At 42.9% G+C, this 22,351-nt stretch overlaps 3 protein-coding genes across 3 annotated transcripts in view; 1 reads left to right on the plus strand and 2 right to left on the minus strand.

The window, feature by feature from the left end:
• PDE9A (phosphodiesterase 9A) overlaps nucleotides 1-5,558 on the minus strand; it is a 77,499-nt gene extending 71,941 nt beyond the window's left edge. The window contains exon 1 of the mRNA XM_063126588.1: nucleotides 5,280-5,558. Within this exon, the coding sequence (XP_062982658.1) occupies nucleotides 5,280-5,348 (69 nt within the window). The 5' untranslated portion in view covers nucleotides 5,349-5,558. The remainder of the gene's footprint in view (nucleotides 1-5,279) is intronic.
• WDR4 (WD repeat domain 4) overlaps nucleotides 1-22,351 on the plus strand; it is a 208,983-nt gene that overhangs the window by 110,317 nt on the left and 76,315 nt on the right. The window lies entirely within an intron of this gene.
• The window catches only part of SLC37A1 (solute carrier family 37 member 1), a 32,318-nt gene continuing 31,490 nt past the window's right edge, over nucleotides 21,524-22,351 (minus strand). Inside the window, exon 18 of the mRNA XM_063127553.1 lies at nucleotides 21,524-21,565. Within this exon, the coding sequence (XP_062983623.1) occupies nucleotides 21,550-21,565 (16 nt within the window). The 3' untranslated portion in view covers nucleotides 21,524-21,549. The remainder of the gene's footprint in view (nucleotides 21,566-22,351) is intronic.

A 22,351-nucleotide genomic window follows, 5' to 3' on the forward strand; every position in this document is an offset into this window, starting at 1 on the left:
TTTCGTATATGGCTTTAATGAACATACAAGGAGGCAAAGTGAGGGTGAGCACTGTATCTCCACCACTGTCCCCACAGACATTCTCATCCCTTCCATGCATTGAGAGCACCTGTCTCCAGCAGGGAGCCCTTTATATCCATTGAGGCTTCCTGCAGGATTTAGAACCCTGATTTTCCCAGATAGCAAAATCTCGTGAGAAGCCCCAACAGACAGAGAGGGGCTCCCTGCTGCAGACCTTCATCTTCAGCAGATGGAGGGTGAGGCGAAAAGTGGCACAGGGAAAGAGGAGCTAGCGTGCTTGTCCCTGCTCTCCCTTCTTGTGTGTTAATTAAACTGGGCATATGGAACACCTGAATAGGGTTAGACTAAGGGCCAAACTAAACGTTGGTCTAGTCATGCATAATCTAGCTATGCAATATTGGGACGGAGGTTAAACCATTTCCCCAGCCATTCCCTCCCCATATTTCACACACATGGGGAGGGGGGAATGGTTAACAGAAGGGGGAAGCTTCCATTGATTCCATTGGAGACCCCCTTTTTAAAATTATCCAAATGGAGGGCTGGAATTTGGTGTGTGTGTGGGAGAGTGCTATCATGCATGCTTTCCTCTTCAACATCCAACCTACACTCCCATGGGTATAGCACAAGGAGACTATTCTTGCTCTTTGCCACACAAATTGTTAGAAGGTTGTCTGGTGTATTCTCAAAGTCACATCACCTGAGAGAGAGAGACCCTTCAATAGTTGTCCAACACACTGAGCTACAGTCTCATCCTCTAATGCTGGCTTTCCAAAAACTACCCAAAGTAACCAAGCTTGCCTATATGACTGTAACTTATAATTTAACAATTTTATTTGAGAGTCAGCTGGACTACATCATTGTAGTTGGCCAGAGAGCAATCCTCTAACTGGATCCATGTATTCATATATTCATACTGTATTTACACATAGTATTAGTTGTAATCTGCACATATGCTTCTATGTATGCTCATGTCCATTGTAATGCATCTAAGTACTGTGGTTTGTGGTTTGAAATGAATCCTTTCAAATTTATGGGCTAATAGCATAAAGAGGATTTTACCTCACTATGGGGTCAAGTCGAAGGTTAGCCTAAAATTCATTTAATGAGCTCTCTCCATAAACCACATTCCTTGGAAGATGAAGGTTGAAATTCACCTGATTGTATTGTTATGTGTGGAGAAAAATAATCTCCTGCATTACCCCTAACTGAACTCTGACTAAATAAAATAGAATCTGTCTCCCCCTCTACCAAGCACCAGATAGAATTCCATCACTGATAAATGAAATGGATAACATCTATAGATCAAGCTGTTGTGTTAGAATTTGAAGTGCCCTTTTAGACACCAGTTCTTCTTCCAGGTTCTTCAATAATATGAGAGCTCTTTAGAGAATAATCCTGGGACAAAATCAGGCTCTTACGTGTGTTTTCACTGCAGCAGTTTTGGAGGGCGGGGGAAAGTCTGTTTAGAAAGTGTTATGTGAAGGACCTCCAAATGGTATGGCATTTTGGATATGGAAGCATGGAATCCCGAGTTTAAAACAGGTCTATGATAAGTTATTTTAAAACTTCAAAGTTGTTAATAGAATTCAGATACCCCTTTATCAGATAAGGAACTGATAATCCCAGAGATATTACCTTCAATGCAAATACCAAAGGCTAGAGTGAATGGTGATATGTTAATTTTGGAAGCTTTGTACACCTTGGTCAAAAAGTGCCAATTATATGCATCACACAATTATTCATTTTCTGAAATTGGAAGGGATCCAAAAGTTTTGGTCCAGCTGCCAGCAGAGCCAATGGTGAGGGATAATGGGAGGTGCAGGTAATCTTGTGACCACAGGGTCACAAGATGGCAACCTTTGGGTTAAAGGAAGACGTGAAATGGCTTCCTCTCTCTGTGACTGTCCAAAGCTTGTTCAGTGGGCCAAGTACAAGTTTAGAGGAGGGGGTGATCCAATGCCCAGCTCCCAGCACATGATACCTAGATGCAATTCTGGAAGGTGTGGCATAAGAGTGTACATGAACCTGCAGTCCAGTCTAATGAGACGCTGACCAGTAAGGAAGCAGCAGTTTCTGACATAATCAAAGGAGCTGGCAGCCCAGGCCAATCAAGCAGGTGGCTGGACACCCCTGAGAATCTGCCTCACCAACTGCTTAGGACCTCATGTTCACCCACTACCTATTACTTGAGATGCCAGAAGTCTCATCAAGAAATCACAGAGCATCAAGGGAGTCTGTTCCAGGGCAGACTCCCGGAGGACTCCCTCTGCACCAAGGAAGGATGGAGCTCGAGCCAGATATTAAGGCTTATACCAATAAAAACAAGGTTTTGTTCAGCTCTGGCAGTGGTTGGAGCAAGTGTGCTGCTCTGGAGCTCTCCATGGTTCTGCAGATCAAGGCCAGCAATTTCTTTATCATGAAACATTCTCCCTTCAGCCCCCTGGAGCAGCCTTCCCCAAGCTAACATCCTCCAGATGCGTTGGGCTACAACTCTCCTATTTCCCCCTCCAGCTGCCCTACAGCCAGGGAGGATGTTGGCTCTGATGTCAGTGCGGCACTGAATCCGTTCCAGATTTCAGCCAGAACTCTAAAGGAGCGATCCAAGGTTCTGACTGCTTCTGGCTGAAACCTGGAGCAGGTTGATTGTCCCACTGACATCAGAGCCAACAGCCATCCAGCTGCTTTTTCCTTTGCCTGCTACTTTCCGTCTATCTGTGTAGCTCCAGCTTGCCTCCAGTGGGCTTCCTTTTGCTACTCCTATCTGATGAGCATGGTTTGACTAAGGCAGGAAGAAAAGAAGTATTAAAGGCATATGGTCATGTAGTCAAAGGTCCTGAGGAGCTTTCCAGGTTGTTATTTTGCTTTTCTTCACCTGAGAAATGCACAGTCTTGTGGGGAATCCGGATGACACACACACTCCGCCCAAGATAACACTTCTATCACAGAGAAATTGCATTTCCCGTCAATTTTGATGTTGCTGGGAAAATGCAATTTCCCCACCTGTAGCCACAGCAATTGTACTAATTAGTGCTCATATTTATGTAGTGAAAAATTATGCCAACCAGCCAATAAAACGTGAGCCAACTGGACCACCATAGGAAGGGCATTCCACAGACAGGTGAAAAGGCTTTGTTTTGCATCCTCGCCAACTGGCCCAATGATGGGATGTGGGACCGGGCCTCTGATAATGATGACAGTGGATGGGAAGGATCATATGGGAAAGGTGAACCTTTTAAGTAATCCTTGTACCAAACTGTGTGTGTAGGGCTTTAAAAGGAACTAACCAGAACTTATTGCACTTGGAAATGGACTGGAAACCAGTGAAACTCAGTGTAAAGCCAGAGATCACCAGTGTAGTTCAGAGGCACATGGAATTCACTACCACAAGATGTAGCAATGGCTTTAACAGAGGGTTAGACAAAGTCATGGATAATAAGGCTATCAATAGCTACTAGTTCTGTTTGCTATATATTCCTTACGGCTATATAGTACCTCCAGTACTGAAGTCAGTATGCCTATGTATACCAGTTGCTGGGAAACAAAGGCAGGAGGGTCCTCTTGCACTCAAGTTCTATTTGGTGGTTTCCCACAGCCAGCTGGTTGGCCACTGTATGAATAGAATGCTGAACTAAGCAAGCCTTTGGGCTGATCCAGCGTGGCTCTTTTTCCGCAGAATGGAAACCCGTCAAAAGTCTAGTCATAGTTTTGCTCCAGCTGAAGTTTCCAAATGCTTTTCAAAATATGAATAATCATACTTGCACCAGTGCCATGTGTATGGAATGCATGACATCATAACAAATGCTTGAGAACCACTCATGCATGCTGCATCCTTCATAGGGATCTCAAAAGTCCCTTCAACGCCCCCCCCATCTCCCCCATTTTAAATGGCAAGGCATTTGATTGTCATTTTTGCTGTGATCTCCTGCCAATGACAGGAAGCTTTGCACCCCTGCTCTTCTCACTCCAAACCCCACAACAAAAGCAAGGGCAATCCCAACCACTACCATTACACAGCAAGGGGATGTGGGGATATAAGCCCACTGGTGTTAGAGAGGCCCATGCGTTTTATTTATAAGCACTGAAGTTGCATTTGGAAGGCCCCTTACCACGTAATCCTAGGCACATCTCCTCAGAAGAATTTATTTATTTATTTATTACATTTTTATACCACCCAATAGCCGAAGCTCTCTGGGTGGTTCACAAAAGTAAGTACCATTGAGCTGTTCGGGCTTTCTCCCAGTTAAGTGTGTATACAGGATTGCTGCTTTAGGATGACATAGTTGCAGACTGTATTAAGGCAGCACAGGACAGAAGATTATCCTAAACTGGACCACAAGGCTAATTTAATATCCAGAGGAAAGAGGCAATTGACAACCTGCAATTCTCAATCTCCATACAGGACAAAAGTACTTGAGTGACAAAATGACTTGGAATATAAACCTCAAAAATTAAACTAACTGGAGGTTTTCAGTCACATTTAGACCACCTATTTTCCATTGTTTTTTATAAAGGGCAGATTATGAACTGGGAAACAAGCATTTGTACAAACAAGTCTCTGTCATTTTTCTCATTTAGTTCTCTCCTTTCTTAAAATCTATGCATTGCTGAGGCCAGCCATAGTAAAATCATATTGAAAGTTAAGATAGAAGTTTATGCTCTATCACTCACACACACACACACACACACGGCACATTGAAAAGAGTTGTAGGCACCAAGGGCAAGCATTATTGGAAAGTAATGCAGTATAATTTTAGAACACTTTTCTACGCCAAAACTGAAAGCTTCCTACCATTCTTAGCCTGGATCTGTAAAAGTAAGTAACGTTTGCATTTACATTATGATCTGCTCACACAAAACCTGTCACAGAACCCCCCAAGTCCTGTGTAACTTTGTATTCCCACCTAGAGTAGCACACACAGTAATTGCACAAGATAATTCGTGAGAATTCACACACCCATTCCAAATCTCTGCTACCTTGAGACCGTTAGCTCGCTCTCAGAGTTCTCTTGCTGTTTAGTGTAGGCATTTGACAAAAACAAAAAAAGCCACCCAAAGATTGTGCAGCAATGAAACTATTCCCATTTCAAGACTGCTTCACAAAAGGCAGCAATATTTGTAGCTGAACGAAGACACAATTACAGCTCACGATATAGAAAAGAAAACGGGGGGAAAGGAGAAGCTGGACAGCCAATCCGGTTGAATGCAAATGTGATCCAACAAAGACGGTAGCTGCAAATATACAAGGAGTGAAAGAGTACCTTCTGAATTCTTCCATCAATATTCAAATAAACACACTTGGGTCGGTACGTTGATGAGCTGGATCCCATCTTTCTGGAGACTTGCTACAGCCAGACTTTTGTCTTAGTTTCAGGAGATTATTAACTCTACAGCAGGAATAAGGTCCAGCCAACCTAAGCCGTGCCTGGTGCATTAGTGCCCTTGCGCTTCTCCATTCTATAGTCTCAGGCTCCAGCAGTCCCTCCTCTGACATGCATGCATTTCCCTGAGCTTCACTGCCACCTCCTTTCCGTTTCCTTTTCTTTCATTCATTCATTCCTGTAACTCCAGCAGCCACGGACGGGAAAGAGCCAAGCCCCAAATCTTGTCTCCAAGTGCCCTCTTGATTCCCATAGCAACTCTGGTCGGCTTCAGAGCACAGAGCCTCCGGGCAATCAGTGTGCAATGCTGCACTGCAAAGTAGGGCTTGATTAGCTGCTTTTGACACAGCAGACAAAATGCCACTTAGCGCCCGGGAAATTATCCACAGTCGGCATCGATAATTTTTATTGTAAAAATTCAACGTCCATCGTTTGAGCAACCTGTCTACACATTTTTTTCGAACGACGATCTCCCAGCTGCATGAGTTGTTGAATTGACTTTGTCTTTATTCCCTCAAAGGGCAGGGCATAGCAGGAGCTGAATTTACCTTCATTCAAATTAAAGCAGTTTCTTTTAAGCACACTTCTGCTTTAATGGTACAAAACAAAAACAAAAACAGGAAGAAAAGGTTGCAGTTCTAAAATAGACATCCACAGACTTCAAGAAAATGCTTTAAGAAAACAGAATTTCTCGCTTGTGGCTGTAGATCTGGGTCCTAAAAGCATTTTAGTTACTGGGGGGGAGGGGGAAATGAATGACATTCTGATATCCAAGCCTTAAACATCTAGGTTGGAAAAAACTGAATAGCATGATGCATGCAAATTTCTGTTTAATGTTGTTAATGGTCTACATCAGTGGTCTTCAACTGGTCCAGACCTGAGACTTACCTCAGACTCCCAAACTGCAATATGGGACCCATTTTCACAATTTCTCCATGCCCAACATGGCGGCAACAACTTTGTTGCAAACCATCTCGACTGATCTTAGCTGGACCCAGTAGTTGAAGACCACTGGTCTACATTACAGGGTCTAACTCTATGGCAAGTCTGTGGAACCTCCTTCAGCTGAGGGCCAAATTACATTTCGAAGAAGCTCTTGGGATCTGGATTCAAGTGGTGGGTGGGGGCAAAAGCAAAAGGGTCATGACCAAAATACAAAAACACCGGCATATTTCATCTTAAACCTCCTACTGCCTGTATCTAAGCATTTCAATTTCTTAGAATGGGGAAAAAAGTCCCAAAGGCAGGGAACGACCGAATGATCAGGGGTTAGGAAAGGGGTTGGAGCAGGAGGACGTGGCATGGTCCCCTGGGGAAGCGTGTTGGTCTGGATTTGGATCCCAGGAAGGCCAGATTTGGCCCAATGGCCTGAGGCTTCCCACCTCTGCTCTATGGGGTATAGGGTGCTTAGCTATATGGCAAACTGTGTGTTTGTTTCCCTGACTTCTCATCAGCAGAGTTTGATGGCTCTGATGTTAGTGGGACAGTCAGAACTCTAAAGGAGGCACCTTGGATATCTCCTTTAGAGTTCTGACTGAAACCCAGAGGGGATTCACTGCCCCACTGACATTGGAGCACTGGCCTCCACTGCTTCTAATCAGTGTTTTGAGAAAAAGACTTGTGGGAATATGTGAATGTACTATTTCCTCCTAACTCAAAGTCTGGTTGATCGGTAGTGGGCAATTCCTATAATTTTCAATTAGTAGCTTATTAACACTGAATCTTCGGGGCAGTTGCTGCATTCAGGTTCTGATCCTGTAAAACTTGTTATAAGAGCTTGCTGTCATAATCACTGATTCCCCTTGGATTTGTGAACATAAACAAATCGTACACTTGATTAGAATGACAAAATCTGAAAAAAGATGTCCTGTATAATGAAGACCTCTCTTTTTTCTCTTCTGTTCCTCCCCCTCTGCCTCTTCAGTGGGTGGTCAACAACACCAACTCCCAAGTCAGGTACTGTATGTGAAATCCACTGAGTTCCCACAATCTAACCAAGTTCCTCCAATACTTCCTCATTTGCTGGTGTTTCAGGATAGCATAGAGGTGTCTATTCAACACCGTGTTGGCAGGTGGTTCCCTCAAAATCCTGCCGCATCACTGCTGCGAGGTGAAAATGAAAAAAAGACAGACGGCAGGAGGGAGTGTGGGTTATCTGGCCAGGAAAAACCGCTTGTCGCACCTGCCCCTGTCCTATGTTCCCTGCTTACCCAGAGCTATGCCCACTTGTGGATAACCCAAACCAAAGCCACCAGACACAAAAGCAATATTGGAACCTCAGAGCAAATTGAAACATTGCAGTAAATCGCCACTTTGAAAACCTAGTTTCAGGGGCAGGGGAAAGCCTGATGTGGCTGTGAGTTGGCAGCTGCATCGTATAAACAATGCAGCATGACTGCACAGAGTGTACAGGCAGCCCCCAGAACACCACCTTCCTGCTAAAGGAAGGCAACATGTATGATGGGGGCAGCAGTTGCAGGCAACCAGCATAGCTGTGGAGGACAGGGATCTTGCCACTTCCACTGCTTCCTCTCCCACTGCTTTTAAACCCAGTTCTGACTTGGGTTTCTCAGCTTTGAATGCATGCAGGATCCACACACCCTGTCAGCCTGAAACTGTAGGGGGCTGCAGCCCTGAGGGCTTTAGAGGCAGATAGTTTGCACCAAAAACTACAGTGTGTCTCTGTGTGTACATTCATGTGCATATGTGTAACACATTTACACAATTCACACAATGAACAACACAGCAAATCACCCACATAACCACAGGGGGAGAAGGACATCCTTAAAAATGATAACCACCCAAACATTAATTGTTCATCTTACACAAAAAACCCTGAACTTAGGTAACTTAGGTATGGGTATCTCTACCTTGAATGTAAACTTGAAGTACATGTTCCAAAGCAATAGAGAAATCACAGCATCTCCCCTCTTAAAAAACAAGCAAGCAAACAAACAAACAAACAAAAAACCCCTCAAACTTCAAACATGCCTAGCATAGAAAGCCCTGCACATTTCTGCCAGTCTGCAATTTGACAGGCTTCATCCCCTTAGAAGGAGCTACTATGCTTGCCCATTTCATTCAGTTTTCCAAAAGTGTGTTTCTAGATTTTCCCATTCTGATCAATGGGAATATCATCCAAGGTGTTGGGAAATGAAGTGAGGCAAAGTATGAGGTCAGGCTGAGTCTCCGAGCTCAGGCAATGTTCTAACCAAGTCAAAGCATTTTTTTTTTTGCACATTTGTCTATATTAGGGATGGGGAGGAATTTGTTGAATTAAATGCTGAAGTGGACTCACCCAATTCACACCTCCCAGACAAATGTGCAGATCAGACATCATACTTGCTTACAGCTTCTCAAATAAATTTTATCTTAAAAGTACATATATACTACAATAGGTGTCGAGACCAATATTCCAAAATCTCCAGGCCTGTTATGTGATTTTAAAAACCCCACTAGTGATGCTGGTGAAGTTTGCTGAGCTTGGGTTCAGATATGAGTTTGGGGAGCTCATAATTCTTATTTCAAAGATGATGCAAGCTTCTTCTCCATCTCAGATTAAAATGTGGGCCAGAGACAAATTCCTGATTGATTCCCCACTGGGCTACCTCAACCTAGGACCCTCCAGTTGTGTTGGAGAACAACTCCCATGGTCTCCAGTCAACATGATGACTGGGAATGATGGGAGGTAGAGTATAACACAAATGGAGGGCGTCAGGTTGGTGAAGGTCATCCTAACCAATTAACTGAACTGCAGTTTCTGGATCATGCACTAGCAGAGTGGATGTTTTGCAGATCTGGGAGACTTTTCAAGTCAGATTTTACTTTTTAGCAAATAGCTTGTTTTATTTCTGGGATAAGTCACCCATCTCTAAAAACAAACAAACAACAACCACCCACAAACAGCTTCAAAACATCAGATTATTTTCTCCAGAAATAGACGTTCCTCTTTGCGTTGCTGACTGACCCCAATCTTATTATGTTCCCCAAGGGTATTTGGCTCTCTCTGAGATGTTCTATATATATATTTTTCTTCACTGAACATCCGTATGTCAGCTGTGAAATTCATTATAGTGCTGTTGCATGCTTCTCTTCCAGATTATGATTTATTGCATTTTCGCTTCTTAAAACACCATGCTTCAGGAGTGTTTCAAGTGAAGTCAACTGGAGTCTTTGGCAGAGAATATGACATGTTAAGCTCACTGCGTTATTTGAGTCTATAAGGAGCAGCAGGCTCCAGGAACAAGCCAAACACCAAAAAGAACAGAAATGCTTACTTCAGAAAGATGAAGGACCTGGCATCCTTTGAGCACATGACTCCAGGAAGCCCTGTATCATAGCACAGACCAGCCCTTTGTCAAACCCATTTCCCCCCTGCATGGATGGTGTCTTTGTCTCTCGTTTAGCTTCTTCTATTCCCTCACATTTTTCTTTCCCCCCAATTTCATTTTCCTATTATACTTTTTTCTCCTGTATTTCTTTTGCCAATTTCCCCTCAGGGCCTTGTCTTACTACTGGTATGTCAGCTTTTCCTAAAGCCTTTGGTTTGTTTGCCTTTATTTTCTTTGTTCCTTTGGCTTAAACTAAACTCCCACAAACTAGAGACACTTTGCTCACTCCTTCCATTTAAGAAAGGATAGTTGAGTGTTTAGCTACAGCTAAATATAAGCCTTGATGTTTTAGAATGCAGCAACAATCAGGACTAAGATGACCAATTTGGTGTCCAGTCTTTACTTAATGTAAAGCATTCTGACTCGAAAAGGCCTCTTATCAAATCTGTTTTTGTTCCTTATTTCTTTATATAAAATGTTAAATGTAATCTATAGTCTGATCAATAACACCTTCTGTGACCAATCTACATGGAAATGAGATGAGAAGCACCCTCTGGCTATATCCGAATTTTCATGTAATCACTTTGGTCCATCAGGGGCACATGAAGCAAGAAAAATGGAGTATACATTACCTAAAAACCATTTTCACGGGTCACATAGTACTAGAAACCCCCATACATTGGTTTTGAGCAGAGGGTGGGGGAGTTGAACTGAATGTCATCAGCATCTTAGGTGACTGGAGACAGCATCATCTGTCACAAATAAGCCTAATGTGCTCTTGCTCAGCACTAAATCTGCCGTGTTGATAGGGTCCGAGTAGCAATCATGACTGCCATCTTTACTGGTAGTGTTACCAATCTTCAGCCTCATCTTTCACTGAAGAGCTTCATCAGGCCATCACTCCTAATTATTTCCCCCTGCCTCCCAGGATAAACATCATAGCAAGTGGAAAACCAACTTGGTTCCATACAGCAACCACAGAGGGAACAGCTGCAGAGAGCTTGCTTCCCCCCCTCCTTCCTCCCAATAATTTTTCCTTTTGTGTTGTGTCTTTTAGATTATAAGCCTGAGAGCAGTGTGAGGTCTGGCTTCCTCACAACATCAGTAACCAAACCTGTGTTAAAGAAACAGCAGACTCCTTTAACAGCAGGACACAAACCCAGACACCTCACCAGAGTCCACGGATCTGAGTCCTTCATGAACCCAAATTCAAATAAACCCAGATAATCCAAACAAGGGGCATGTCTTCCCTGCCTTATCCCAGGGATCATCCCTGTGCATCCACATGACACGCAGGGGATCCCGGGGGCAGGGAAGAAAGATCCCTCCATTTCCCCAGGATAACCGGGACAGCTTTTAGCTCTATTTCCCCTGTGGTCTTGGGATCGTCCCGAGACTGCAGGAGGTGTGGGTGGCTGTCCCAGTTTCGTCCTGGCTCCTCGCGATTAAATGCAAGGAGTTGGGAACTGGGCATGGGGCACGGAGCTCTTCAGGCACTCTGTGCCCATCGGGGGTGGGTGGGGTGAGTGGAGCGGGAGTGGGTGTTTCCCCCCTACCTTTGGCAGAGAAGCACCCATGCGCTCCTCTCCTGTGTTTTTTTTAAAAATGGCGTCTGTGCCATCCTTCTGGGACGTCACGTGGCCATCTGGACACCCAGGGAGGATTGCAGAAGCTGGTAAGTCTGCAATCCTCCCTCTACACCCTTGTGGTGTAGACATGCCCAAGGTCTTACAGTCCAGTGTTATAATCCTAGACAGGGTCCCAAAGCACAGTATTCAAGGCAGGCATAACTTCAGGGTTCAAGTTTAGTCCCAGTGAAAGGGTGTCCAGGATCAACAACCTTGTACCCACAAGCCTCTTTTGCCTGTGTGCCAGCTTTTTTGCAGGGCAACTGGAGTTCTTCACTTGCTAATCCAGCCTTATAGGAAACACTTAGCCTGGACTTGAGAACTCCACTTGACTGGTTCTTTTTCCTCTCGTTTTCAGTCACTGGCATTGCCTGGAAGACAACCTTGGGCATGACCCTTCTTCGGCTGAGTCTGTCTCCTGCTCCTCAGGCTAGGGCAACTCAGGCACTTTTTCCTCAACCTAGCTCTGGCTGTAGCTGGGAAGGAATAGCTGCCGCTTCATGAATACAATCTACTGTGAAACCAGGCAGAGATGAATTCACAGCACCTTGATGACAATCCAAACCTTGACTAGGCCCTAAATCGGATTCTCCTATGTCTGAATCAGACTCTTCCTCTGAGGCCTCAGCATCAAGGGAAGACATGACAGGTAGGGACTATCTTATTGTTAATCTTTGGCTAGAGAGCAGGGTATAAAATGCTGGAAAAACTACAATGATGATGACGACGACTGCTTCTTATTTATCTGTGGACCAGATTGGACACTTCCTTTCTGCCAATCTGGCCAAGCATGTGGCCTGCCTTCCATCTTCCTGTCCCACCTCCACACGTCCATGCTATATGATTTGTTGTCATTACTAATTTTATGTAAAACTGGGCATGACATAGGATAGCCACTTTTTAATTTCAAAAATAATGGGTCCTTGGGCAGGGAAAGGAAAAATCTGATGAGTCAGGCAGAGGCTGGATAAATTTGCCATGGCTCTGGTGGAGTCAAGAAAAAATCTGGAAGGTAGCGAGAAGAAATCAGAGCAGAATATACCAGGTTATAGAATCTAGAGTTGACAGGCTTTTCAGACCCTTGATACTGATTACCATAGTTTCATTAGTTGGACCAAAATACTGGCTGGCTGGCTGGCCACACCAGACGGGCAACTGGGTACTGTTGTGTTCTACATCTGCCCATGATAATATGCTGCCATGTTCCTTGTAGTTAAATTGAATCAAGATTATTTGGATACGACCCCAGAGTGCTCTTTATGCAACATAGATCAGATGTATTTGAGGGGAAAAAATAGACATCCTGACCAGCTCTGGGAACACGGTCAGGATTTTGGCATACTAGCTTCAAGTTTCTGGGAAATCCCAGCTATAAAGATTGTCTGGACTTATTTTATGAAAGTAGTGGAAGACTTAACAGACAATTGGAACTTTCTACAGGCTGCTGGCAGGCAAAATCCTAAGTGAACCATGTCGAAAGGCTGCTGGATCACTCACAGATGACAGCCAAGAAATGGAGGAACTAAAGTTCCTCTATTAACCAAACGTTGATTCACCCTGTTTGGTAGAAAACTTAGAACTGATGGTGACAATTTTCAGCCTCAAAATAGGAGACGGTTAAGCACACAGTTCTTTTTAAAGAAAATTATGTATTTTCTTCTGTGCTCCAGGAAAATGAGGCAATTTCATATCAAAGTGTACGGTAACATTTCAGAATCACATTATGTATTTCTACATGGTCTCCAACCATTTTGACAGTACATCTCTGTGCTCTTTTAAAACCTAAAGGAGGAAGCTATAACATTAATAAATAGCATCTATCTAATTAAACTTCATTGACATGCAATATTAACCTGAGGAAAGTACTACTCTGGAAAGTAATGTGGGGATAGCAACTGAGCTCCCAACCCACATATTGGAAAGTCAGAAAAAGGAAAGATGTAAGTCAGTAGCCTGATTCACACATAACACAAAGTTACAGTGTGGTTTGTTGAAATCTAGCTTGTGGCTGTGTGTGAATCCATCCCCACAAACCATGGTTTCTTAATCAGCTACAAACCACAAATAAAAGCCATGTTTTTATTGGCTTTTGAAGCCTGGCTTATTTAAATCGTGGTTTGTTGTGATGTCTGAACCCAGAATTCTGGGTTGTTCCTGGGTTGTTTGCATTGCTGTCTGCCCTGGAACAGAAGTACCCCCCAAGAACAGCTTGAAAACAAAGCTGCTCTGAAAGCTGGCAAAAACAAATCAGAAAGATCCTGTTCAGATGGCATGCTAAGGTGCAGCGCCTAAGCATTTTGAGTTAAATATTATGTCATAGCATGTTGTGTGAACCATGACTTAGCATGGTGTCATGTGAACCATTCCTAACCATAGTGGCTACATAGCCACAGTTTAAACACTTACCATTTGCTGCAATGGTAGCCTAACCATGTCTTAGTGTGTTGTCTGAACAGACCCAGTTAGGGAAAACAAGCCACAGTTTGTTTGCTCATCTGCAAAGCAAAGCACTTCATGGATAATGCAACAAACAAGTACATAGACTCATAGAATAGCAGAGTTGGAAGGGGCCTACAAAGCCATCGAGTCCAACCCCCTGCTCAATGCAGGGATCCACCCTAAAGCATCCCTGACAGATGGTTGTCCAGCTGCCTTTTGAAGGCCTGTAGAGTGGGAGAGCCCACAACCTCCCTAGGTAACTAATTCCATTGTCGTACTGCTCTAACAGTCAGGAAGTTTTTCCTGATGTCCAGCTGGAATCTGGCTTCCTTTAACTTGAGCCCGTTATTCCGTGTCCTGCACTCTGGGAGGATTGAGAAGAGATCCTGGCCCTCCTCTGTGTGGCAACCTTTTAAGTATTTGAAGAGTGCTATCATGTCTCCCCTCAATCTTCTCTTCTCCAGCCTAAACATGCCCAGTTCTTTCAGTCTCTCTTCATAGGGCTTTGTTTCCAGACCCCTGATCATCCTGGTTTCCCTCCTCTGAACACACTCCAGCTTGTCTGCATCCTTCTTGAATTGTGGAGCCCAGAACTGGATGCAATACTCTAGATGAGGCCTAACCAGGGCCGAATAGAGAGGAACCAGTACCTCATGTGATTTGGAAGCTATACTTCTATTAATGCAGCCCAAAATAGCATTTGCCTTTCTTGCAGCCATATCGCACTGTTGGCTCATATTCAGCTTGCGACCTACAACAATTCCAAACCACGGTTAAATGTTATATGCAGATGCAGCCCCTAGCTTTAAATCACTTATACGGGAGCTGCTCAGCTTATGACAAAATTGACAATTCAGATAATAAGATTGAGGATCTGCTGGTGAGTGGTTCTTCTGACCAGATTGAAGAAGTACAACCAGGTACAACCAAGAGCCATAGCTCAGTGGTAGAGCATGCTGGAGGTCCTGGGTTCAATCCCCAGCATCTCCAGGTAGGGATAGGAAAGAATCCTGCCTAAAATACTGAAGAACTGCTGCCGGTCAGTGTCGACAATACTGGGCTAGATGGACCAATGGTCTGACTCCATATAACTGCAACAAAGAGGTGATAACCTTAACCTAACACAGTAGAAACGAAAACAAGGAAGTTAAGGAAACAGGTAAAAAATAAAATTTTATAATTTGTATAAAATATGTTAAAAATGACATACACAGAGCATTTCACAGCTAGACAGAAAATGCTCAATAAACTTGATCCATTTGGCCAGTCGCGTTTCGACCCTTGGTCTTCCTCAATGGCCAGTTTGCCAAGCTGATTAGTACCATGGGCTATTTTCTCCCGGGGCTGACTTAAAAGTTCCAATTATCGTGCTTGGGAGCAGTGGAATTTATCAACCAGCGCATACCCTATGAAGAATAGCATTTGAAGAATAGTAGACAGACTACGCAGAGAGACCATGGGAATAAATATGGCACAGTTCTGGGGTGCTGTGTCACTTGAATAGATTAAACTATTAACGTCAAGGCCTTGTGTTGTTTGTGGAGTCTATTACAAATTACCTTTAAAAAATCTAGGTTAACAACACCGAAGATGGAGAAAAGACAAACTGTTTAAGATGCAATGAAATGCTTGTAAATATCAGAAAAGGAAAAGGGGACTGAATATTTAAATTGTTATTTACATCTCTATACCACACCCCATAGCCAAAGCTTTCTAAAGGGATTTAAAGGGATTTTTTAACCAAGGATTTTGATTTAAAAATAGTTTTTTAAATCCATAAATTATCACCCCTCCATTTTAAAGAGGGATCCCATACACACATTAGGTATATTCTTTCATCTCCCAAATTTTGTCGGTGTTCGAAAGAACAGGCACACAATAGTATTTTTGAATGCAATGCTAAACCAGCCCATTGTATGCCTTTTGTTGTTACAACCGGATCCCACCCCCTTCTTTCTATGGAATTAGGGTAAACCAGTCACGTCTGGCTATGTGTATGTGAAAAGTGTATGATAGGGAGGGCACCTGTTCTGCAACCATAGTTTGAGTCATACTTTTGAACTTTCAGCCATGTTCTTTGTAGTTTGACAAAGGAAATAGCCCTGCTGAAGAAGAACAGGAGTTCTTCACTGGTGTCCGAGGAACAAGATTTAGATATAGCTATGTAGAACATTCCACCGCTGGGTTTATATAGCCATTCACTCATGAGCTCACTGAATAGATTGCAGATGATGCAATTATTGACATTGCACACACTATTTCAAACACCCTTATTATAGAGAGATATTCTTCGTGGGAGAGTTAACAGTTAAGTTATGCAGAAATTTGGTGGGCTACATGACTTACAGACCTTTTACATTTCTGCTACCTTGACTCTGCAGTTGAGGCCAAATGCAAACTTTTTCACACACCAGGTCTTAACACTAAAAAATCTGCTTAGTTTTAAGCATAAAACTAGTATGCCTCAGTATGGCTACTTATGAATTACCGAAGGACCATTAAGAACCCCTTTAGATTTATATAAAAAGGATAAATGTACTAAAACAATCACAGGGAGTACAGAGTATTCAAACTAAAGTCTACTTGTGTGGGGAAATTGATTGATATATACCGGTATGTCCAGGGATCAGATTGTTCTTTAGAGATATTGTTACTATAGAATATGAGGGAGGAGAACTATAGATTTGTTTAAACTGAAAAGTGAACTTAGAAGCAGTATAGGAGCAGTGTTGTAGTGGAAGGAAGAAAGGCTGCTTTTTAAGGCTTTTGCCATTTTCACACTCAAAGTCACTTTGCCGCCAGCAGCTTTCCCACCTGTTGGGCAAAGTATCCAGGGTCCCTGTATCCTTCTTCCTATAGGGAGAAATTTCCTTTAAAAGACCTCAGCCTACTGCAGCTGGGCTTCCATCTCCCCACTCCGCTTAGGGCCATCAACTGCCCTGTGAGAAGGATTCAAGGAGAGAGGATGATTGCTGAGGATAACACAGGACACCTGCTCATGATCCATCAGGATCCCCCCCCCCCCCGCAACCCTGTGCCACGGCCATCTTCCACAAACTGCCCTGAGGGAAGGATCCTAATGATTTATTTCAAAAAATGTGATTTTTATTATTTTTATATTACTTATAATCACCTTGGTAGGATTTGTATCCTGAACGTCAGCATATAAATCATTGTAAGAAATAAATAATAAATAAACAAATGAATAAATACTACTACTAAAATAGCAGCTTGGGAAGCCAGATTTCCAGGAGACAAATAGTGGGAAGTAGAAGAGTTTGAACAATCCCTCCCCACATCATTTCTCCACTCAAATTGGCAGCCTTAGTTTGCTGCTTTTAAGTAAAAGGGGGGAAAAGGCAACTGTTCATGTATCTCCAGTATAACAGCTAGTTTGGCCCTAAGCAAATGGATGCATAAATTTAGTCTGGTATATAAAAGCAATGATGATTTATTATTATTATTATTATTATTATTATTATTATTATTATTATTATTATTATTATTATTTATATAGCACCATCGATGTACATGGTGCTGTACAGATAACACAGTAAATAGCAAGACCCTGCCGCATAGGCTTACAATCTAATAAAGTTGTAGTAAACAATAAGAAGGGAAAGAGAATGCAAACAGGCACAGGGAAGTGTAAACAGGCACCGGGAAGGGTGAAGCTAACAGTATAGAGTCAGAACAAACTCAAAGTTTAAAAGCTATAGGGAAAAGAAAAGTTTTTAGCTGTGTTTTAAAAGCTGTGATTGAGTTGGTAGTTCTCAGGTGTTCTGGAAGAGCATTCCAGGCATGAGGGGCAGCAGAGGAAAATGGACGAAGCCGAGCAAGGGAAGTAGAGACCCTTGGGCAGGCAAGAAGCATGGCATCAGAGGAGCGAAGAGCACGAGCGGGGCAATAGTGTGAGATGAGAGAGGAGAGATAGGCAGGAGCTAGACCGTGAAGAGCTTTGAAGGTCAACAGGAGAAGTTTATATTGGATTCTGGAATGAATTGGGAGCCAATGAAGAGATTTCAGAAGCGGAGTGACATGGTCAGAGCGGCGGGCCAGGAAGATGATCTTAGCGGCAGAGTGGTGGACAGAGACCAGCGGACTGATGTGAGACGAGGGGAGGCCAGAGAGGAGGAGGTTGCAGTAGTCCAACCGAGAGATAACCAGTGCGTGAACGAGAGTCTTGGCAGAAGAGACAGACAAAAATGGTCGAATCCTGGCAATATTATACAGGAAGAAACGACAAGATTTAGCTACTGCCTCGATATGAGGAATAAAGGAGAGCGAGGAATCAAATATAAAGCCAAGGCTACGAGTTTCCTTGACCGGAGTAAGCGTGACATCGTTGACAGTAAGAGAGAATGAGAGGTGAGGAGAAGGTTTAGGAGGGAAAACAAGCAGTTCAGTTTTTGCCATGTTAAGCTTCAAGCGACGATGAAGCAGCCAAGCTGAGATATCTGAAAGACATGCCGAGATACGATCGTGAACATCAGGAGAAAGTTCCGGAGATGAGAGGTATAGTTGTGTGTCATCGGCATACAGGTGATATTGGAGGCCATGAGATTGAATAAGTTTACCCAAGGGCAGCATGTATAGAGAAAACAGCAGCGGGCCAAGCACCGAGCCTTGCGGAACCCCTACTGAAAGGGGAAAGGAGGAGGACGAGCTGCCGTTAGCCAACACGCTGAAAGAGCGACCCTCTAGATAGGAGATGAACCAGTTATAGACAGAGCCACAGAGTCCAAGGTCATGGAGGGAATCTAAGAGAAGATCGTGATCAACCGTGTCAAAGGCTGCAGTTAGATCAAGGAGAATAAGGACGGAATAATGGCCCTTAGACTTGGCAGTGAGAAGATCATTGGTGATCTTGGTAAGGGCTGTTTCAGTGGAATGCAGAGGACGGAATCCAGATTGAAAGGGATCCAGAGCAGAGTTACTAGAGAGAAAGTCAAGACAGCGAGAGTAGACCACACGTTCCAGAATCTTTGAGACAAGGGGCAACAGAGAGACAGGTCGGTAGTTAGACAGAGAAAGTCGATCAAGAGTGGGTTTTTTGAGAATGGGAGAGACAGTAGCATGTTTAAAAGAAGAGGGAAATGAGCCAGAGGACAGGGAAGAATTAATGATGTGAAGCAAGGACGGGAGGATAGCGGGGATAAGATTAATAAAGACGCGAGAGGGAATTGGATCACGGGAACAAGTGGAAGGCTTCGACGAGCGCAGTATTTTAGACAGTTCATCAGCTGAGACTGAGGGGAACGCCGAGAGAGTTGCAGGAGGAACTGACAGGTGAGGCACAGGAGCTGGGAGCGGAGCAGAGCTGGCCAGATCGGAGCGAATAGTTTGGATTTTAGCATTTACAGCATGAGAACCAACACTGAATGGTGACCTTTTAATGTCAAGAAGTTCTGTCCTTACAAACACACACATACACACCACTACCACCGCAGTACCTATTTCAAACCAAAAATTAGCCATTAGCAGAAGGGAAATGAGGATGTAACATGTAAGATTGTAGGAACATGTGCTAATTCTGGCTGCCCTGACTAGTAATGGGAGTTGAGTTCTCATGTAAGGCTCTGGCTTGTGTTACAAGTACAGTGTGAGTTATTTTAAATAAGAAACCAACAGTCAGGAAAAATGTAAGTTACTGAACTTTAATAAATATACATCAATGGTATAAATATTAAAACTACTAAAACCTCTCATAATATATGTCTTCCCTTTAAAAAAAACTGTTTTGTTACTGGATTTGCAGACTGGAAGCAAGCTATGCACTGAAATGGAATTTTAGAATATGACTAGGAAGAAAGTGTACTGTGACAAACTGTTAACACTTGCTTTTGTAGGATAATACATAAATGCTTTTCTCCGCTTTTGGAAAGATTCTTGTATTGTAATTTCAATACAAATTAAGGCTGTTAGGGATACTGGGCATTCCCAATCCGAGATCAGAGACAGCATTTCGACCTCGGAAGGAGGTGTTGGAGATCCACCCCCCTCCCCTTCCCCCTCACAGATGGTGTGGAATGAACCACAGAGGCTGCCTTCCAAAGTCAGAAAAGCGACCTCATAGAGAGAGGGGGGGAACGGGTGTTTTGATAGGCAGAGGATACTGGAGAGGTCAGGATGTGAGATACCCTGAGGCCTCTCCCAACTCCTTCACTTCCCCTCCAAAGCACCATAGCTACACAGGCAGAAAAAAGCCCATCTAGCAAAAAATGCAGGGTGGAAGGACAGGGAGGAGCAGATCACTTCTGCTGCTTCTCCCGCCCTGCACTGGATGATCAGAAGTGTCCAAGTTCAGGAGCTTCTGATCACTGAGGGCGCTCTTACCCTATGGAAGATATTCCAATTCAACTATGAGTACCCCAGTTGTCATCAGTGAAAATACTCAACAATATATCTACGTTCAGCTATTGAATTATTAAGGTTTTGAGCAATAATATTGTTTCCCTGACAAGACACTTTGTGATAAGGGCTGAATTCAGGACCAAGGGATCAACATCAGTCAACTGTATGATATCCGTACTAAGGCTTCAGCAAAAACTGCCACGATCCAAAAATATGAGGGATCCTGATGAACACAGAGCACCACAAAAGCAGGAGCTTCACCATTCACTTTAATGTTGGGTGCAGTTCTACATCAACAAAATGAAAGAGAAAGCCCAGGCTAGCCCATTTAGCATGAACGCTCTGGACTGGTTGATCAGGGGGCTAATATTTATTCTTCAAATTAATCACCGGCTGTTGAATCACCAACAATTCAATAGGCAACTTTAGTGGTGGCCAAAGTTTATAAAAGCCTCAAAATAATTAAAAATAGCCATACAAGTAAATATCTGTGATAATCTAACTGTTGAGCCTTGTTTTCAATCAGCATCACCTGATCAATACCAGAAATTTAGCGGGTTAGAGCTGTTGCAGCCTTACTAAGTAGACAATAACAGGTTAGAATGCTGTTTTCCAGTTGCTTGAAAACCAATGGGACTAACTTCACAAGTAGGGGACTGGACAATTGCAGCATAACTACCATATGTACACGGCACTACAGGTTCCAACCTATTACATACAGGATATTATCTTTGTTATTGTGTGGTGTGATAAATTAGTCATTAATGCCAGATTTTAGGGACAACCTGCTTTTTTGAAATAACAGAGCAAGTAGCACATGTTCAATAGCAGTCATTCCTAGCAAGATCAGGCATGGTATGTAGGACACTTAGCTCAATATTTTGCTAATTCTTCTTAGCACATTGCAAACAAATATCCAAAGTTAATTAGTTTTCTTAGTGCCTTCTCCTCAGGTCTGTGGACATACTATTAAAATAACAATAAAACCAACCATATAGCATAACATTTACTTAAGACAGAATGAACATCAAGGCACATTTTCTTTGGCTCAGTTCTACTATAAAATACCTAGTAGCTCCTTTCTCTGAGGGCACTCACCTTCCTGAGATATTGGTAGATGTGCAAAATAAAGGTGGGAGAGGGGGAGAGAAAGAGATGCATTTCTAAGCCTCCTTCCCATAATTGTGCAAACCATTTCAGGAAATCTAACTCAAATGCAAAAGAATATTTCCACAAAGACCAGGATCCAGAGAAACATGTGCAAGATGGAGTCTTTTCTTCTTCTTCTCTGACGTTACTTTTAGCAGAGGGGGCTCCTTCTCAAGGGGAGAACTAGGCATTCTGGATCATAAAATCTTTGAAATAATTATCTTAAAAAGATTACTCCTTGCAAGAAATTCAGTGTTCTTTAAACCTACGAAAGAATGAAAAGTATCCGTAAGCAAGGAACAAGAGTTGATACATATTAAGAGATAGTAGTTACTAATGTCAAAGTAGTAAGCTTCTTACCTTCATTTGCTTTTTAGTTTTAAAGACTGATGCCCCAGAATAGCTCAAGGCAGGAAACAGTTCTTTTAATTTTATAAGATTAGCTATCATTGAATATATATAATCAACAATAGCTAACATGGCTAAGACATCTCTAAACCCATCGCTGGCCATCAAAAGCTTGGGTAACTAAAAGGTAATATACAATAGTTTCTGGAAAATATTCTGTTATTACACTACTACACTGGATTGGGTTCACAGCAGTACTAAGTGGAAAGTCACTTCCATTGTTCTTTGAACCTGGTAGCTGAACACATCCTGATTTATCTTGGGTGAAAACTGCTTAAGGGTGTAATTGGTTATAACCAGCATCTTGAACTCTGCTTGAAAGGCAACAGGAACTCAATGCAGTGTAGTACTGGTTTAATGCACTCCCTATAACCTATCGCTGTCATGAATCAGTCTAGTGTGCTTTGCACCAGCTGCAGCCTCAGACGTGGACATGGGCCAGTTCTATTTTAATTTCACAAGTCTACAAGTTGTATATGAACTTCAAGCGGTGATCCAAGGAAGCTATATGCGTGTGCATAGCAGGGACTTTTCCTGAATTCATATTAGTGTAATATGTTTATTAAGCCATCCAAATGGTTGCAAAGAATGTGTAAGTTTTATAAAGCTTGCACATTTTGGGGGATCTTTAGATTCACCTAAT

This window comes from Elgaria multicarinata, chromosome 5 (assembly GCF_023053635.1).
Source record: "Elgaria multicarinata webbii isolate HBS135686 ecotype San Diego chromosome 5, rElgMul1.1.pri, whole genome shotgun sequence".
In the NCBI taxonomy this organism is placed as follows: Eukaryota; Metazoa; Chordata; class Lepidosauria; order Squamata; family Anguidae; genus Elgaria; species Elgaria multicarinata.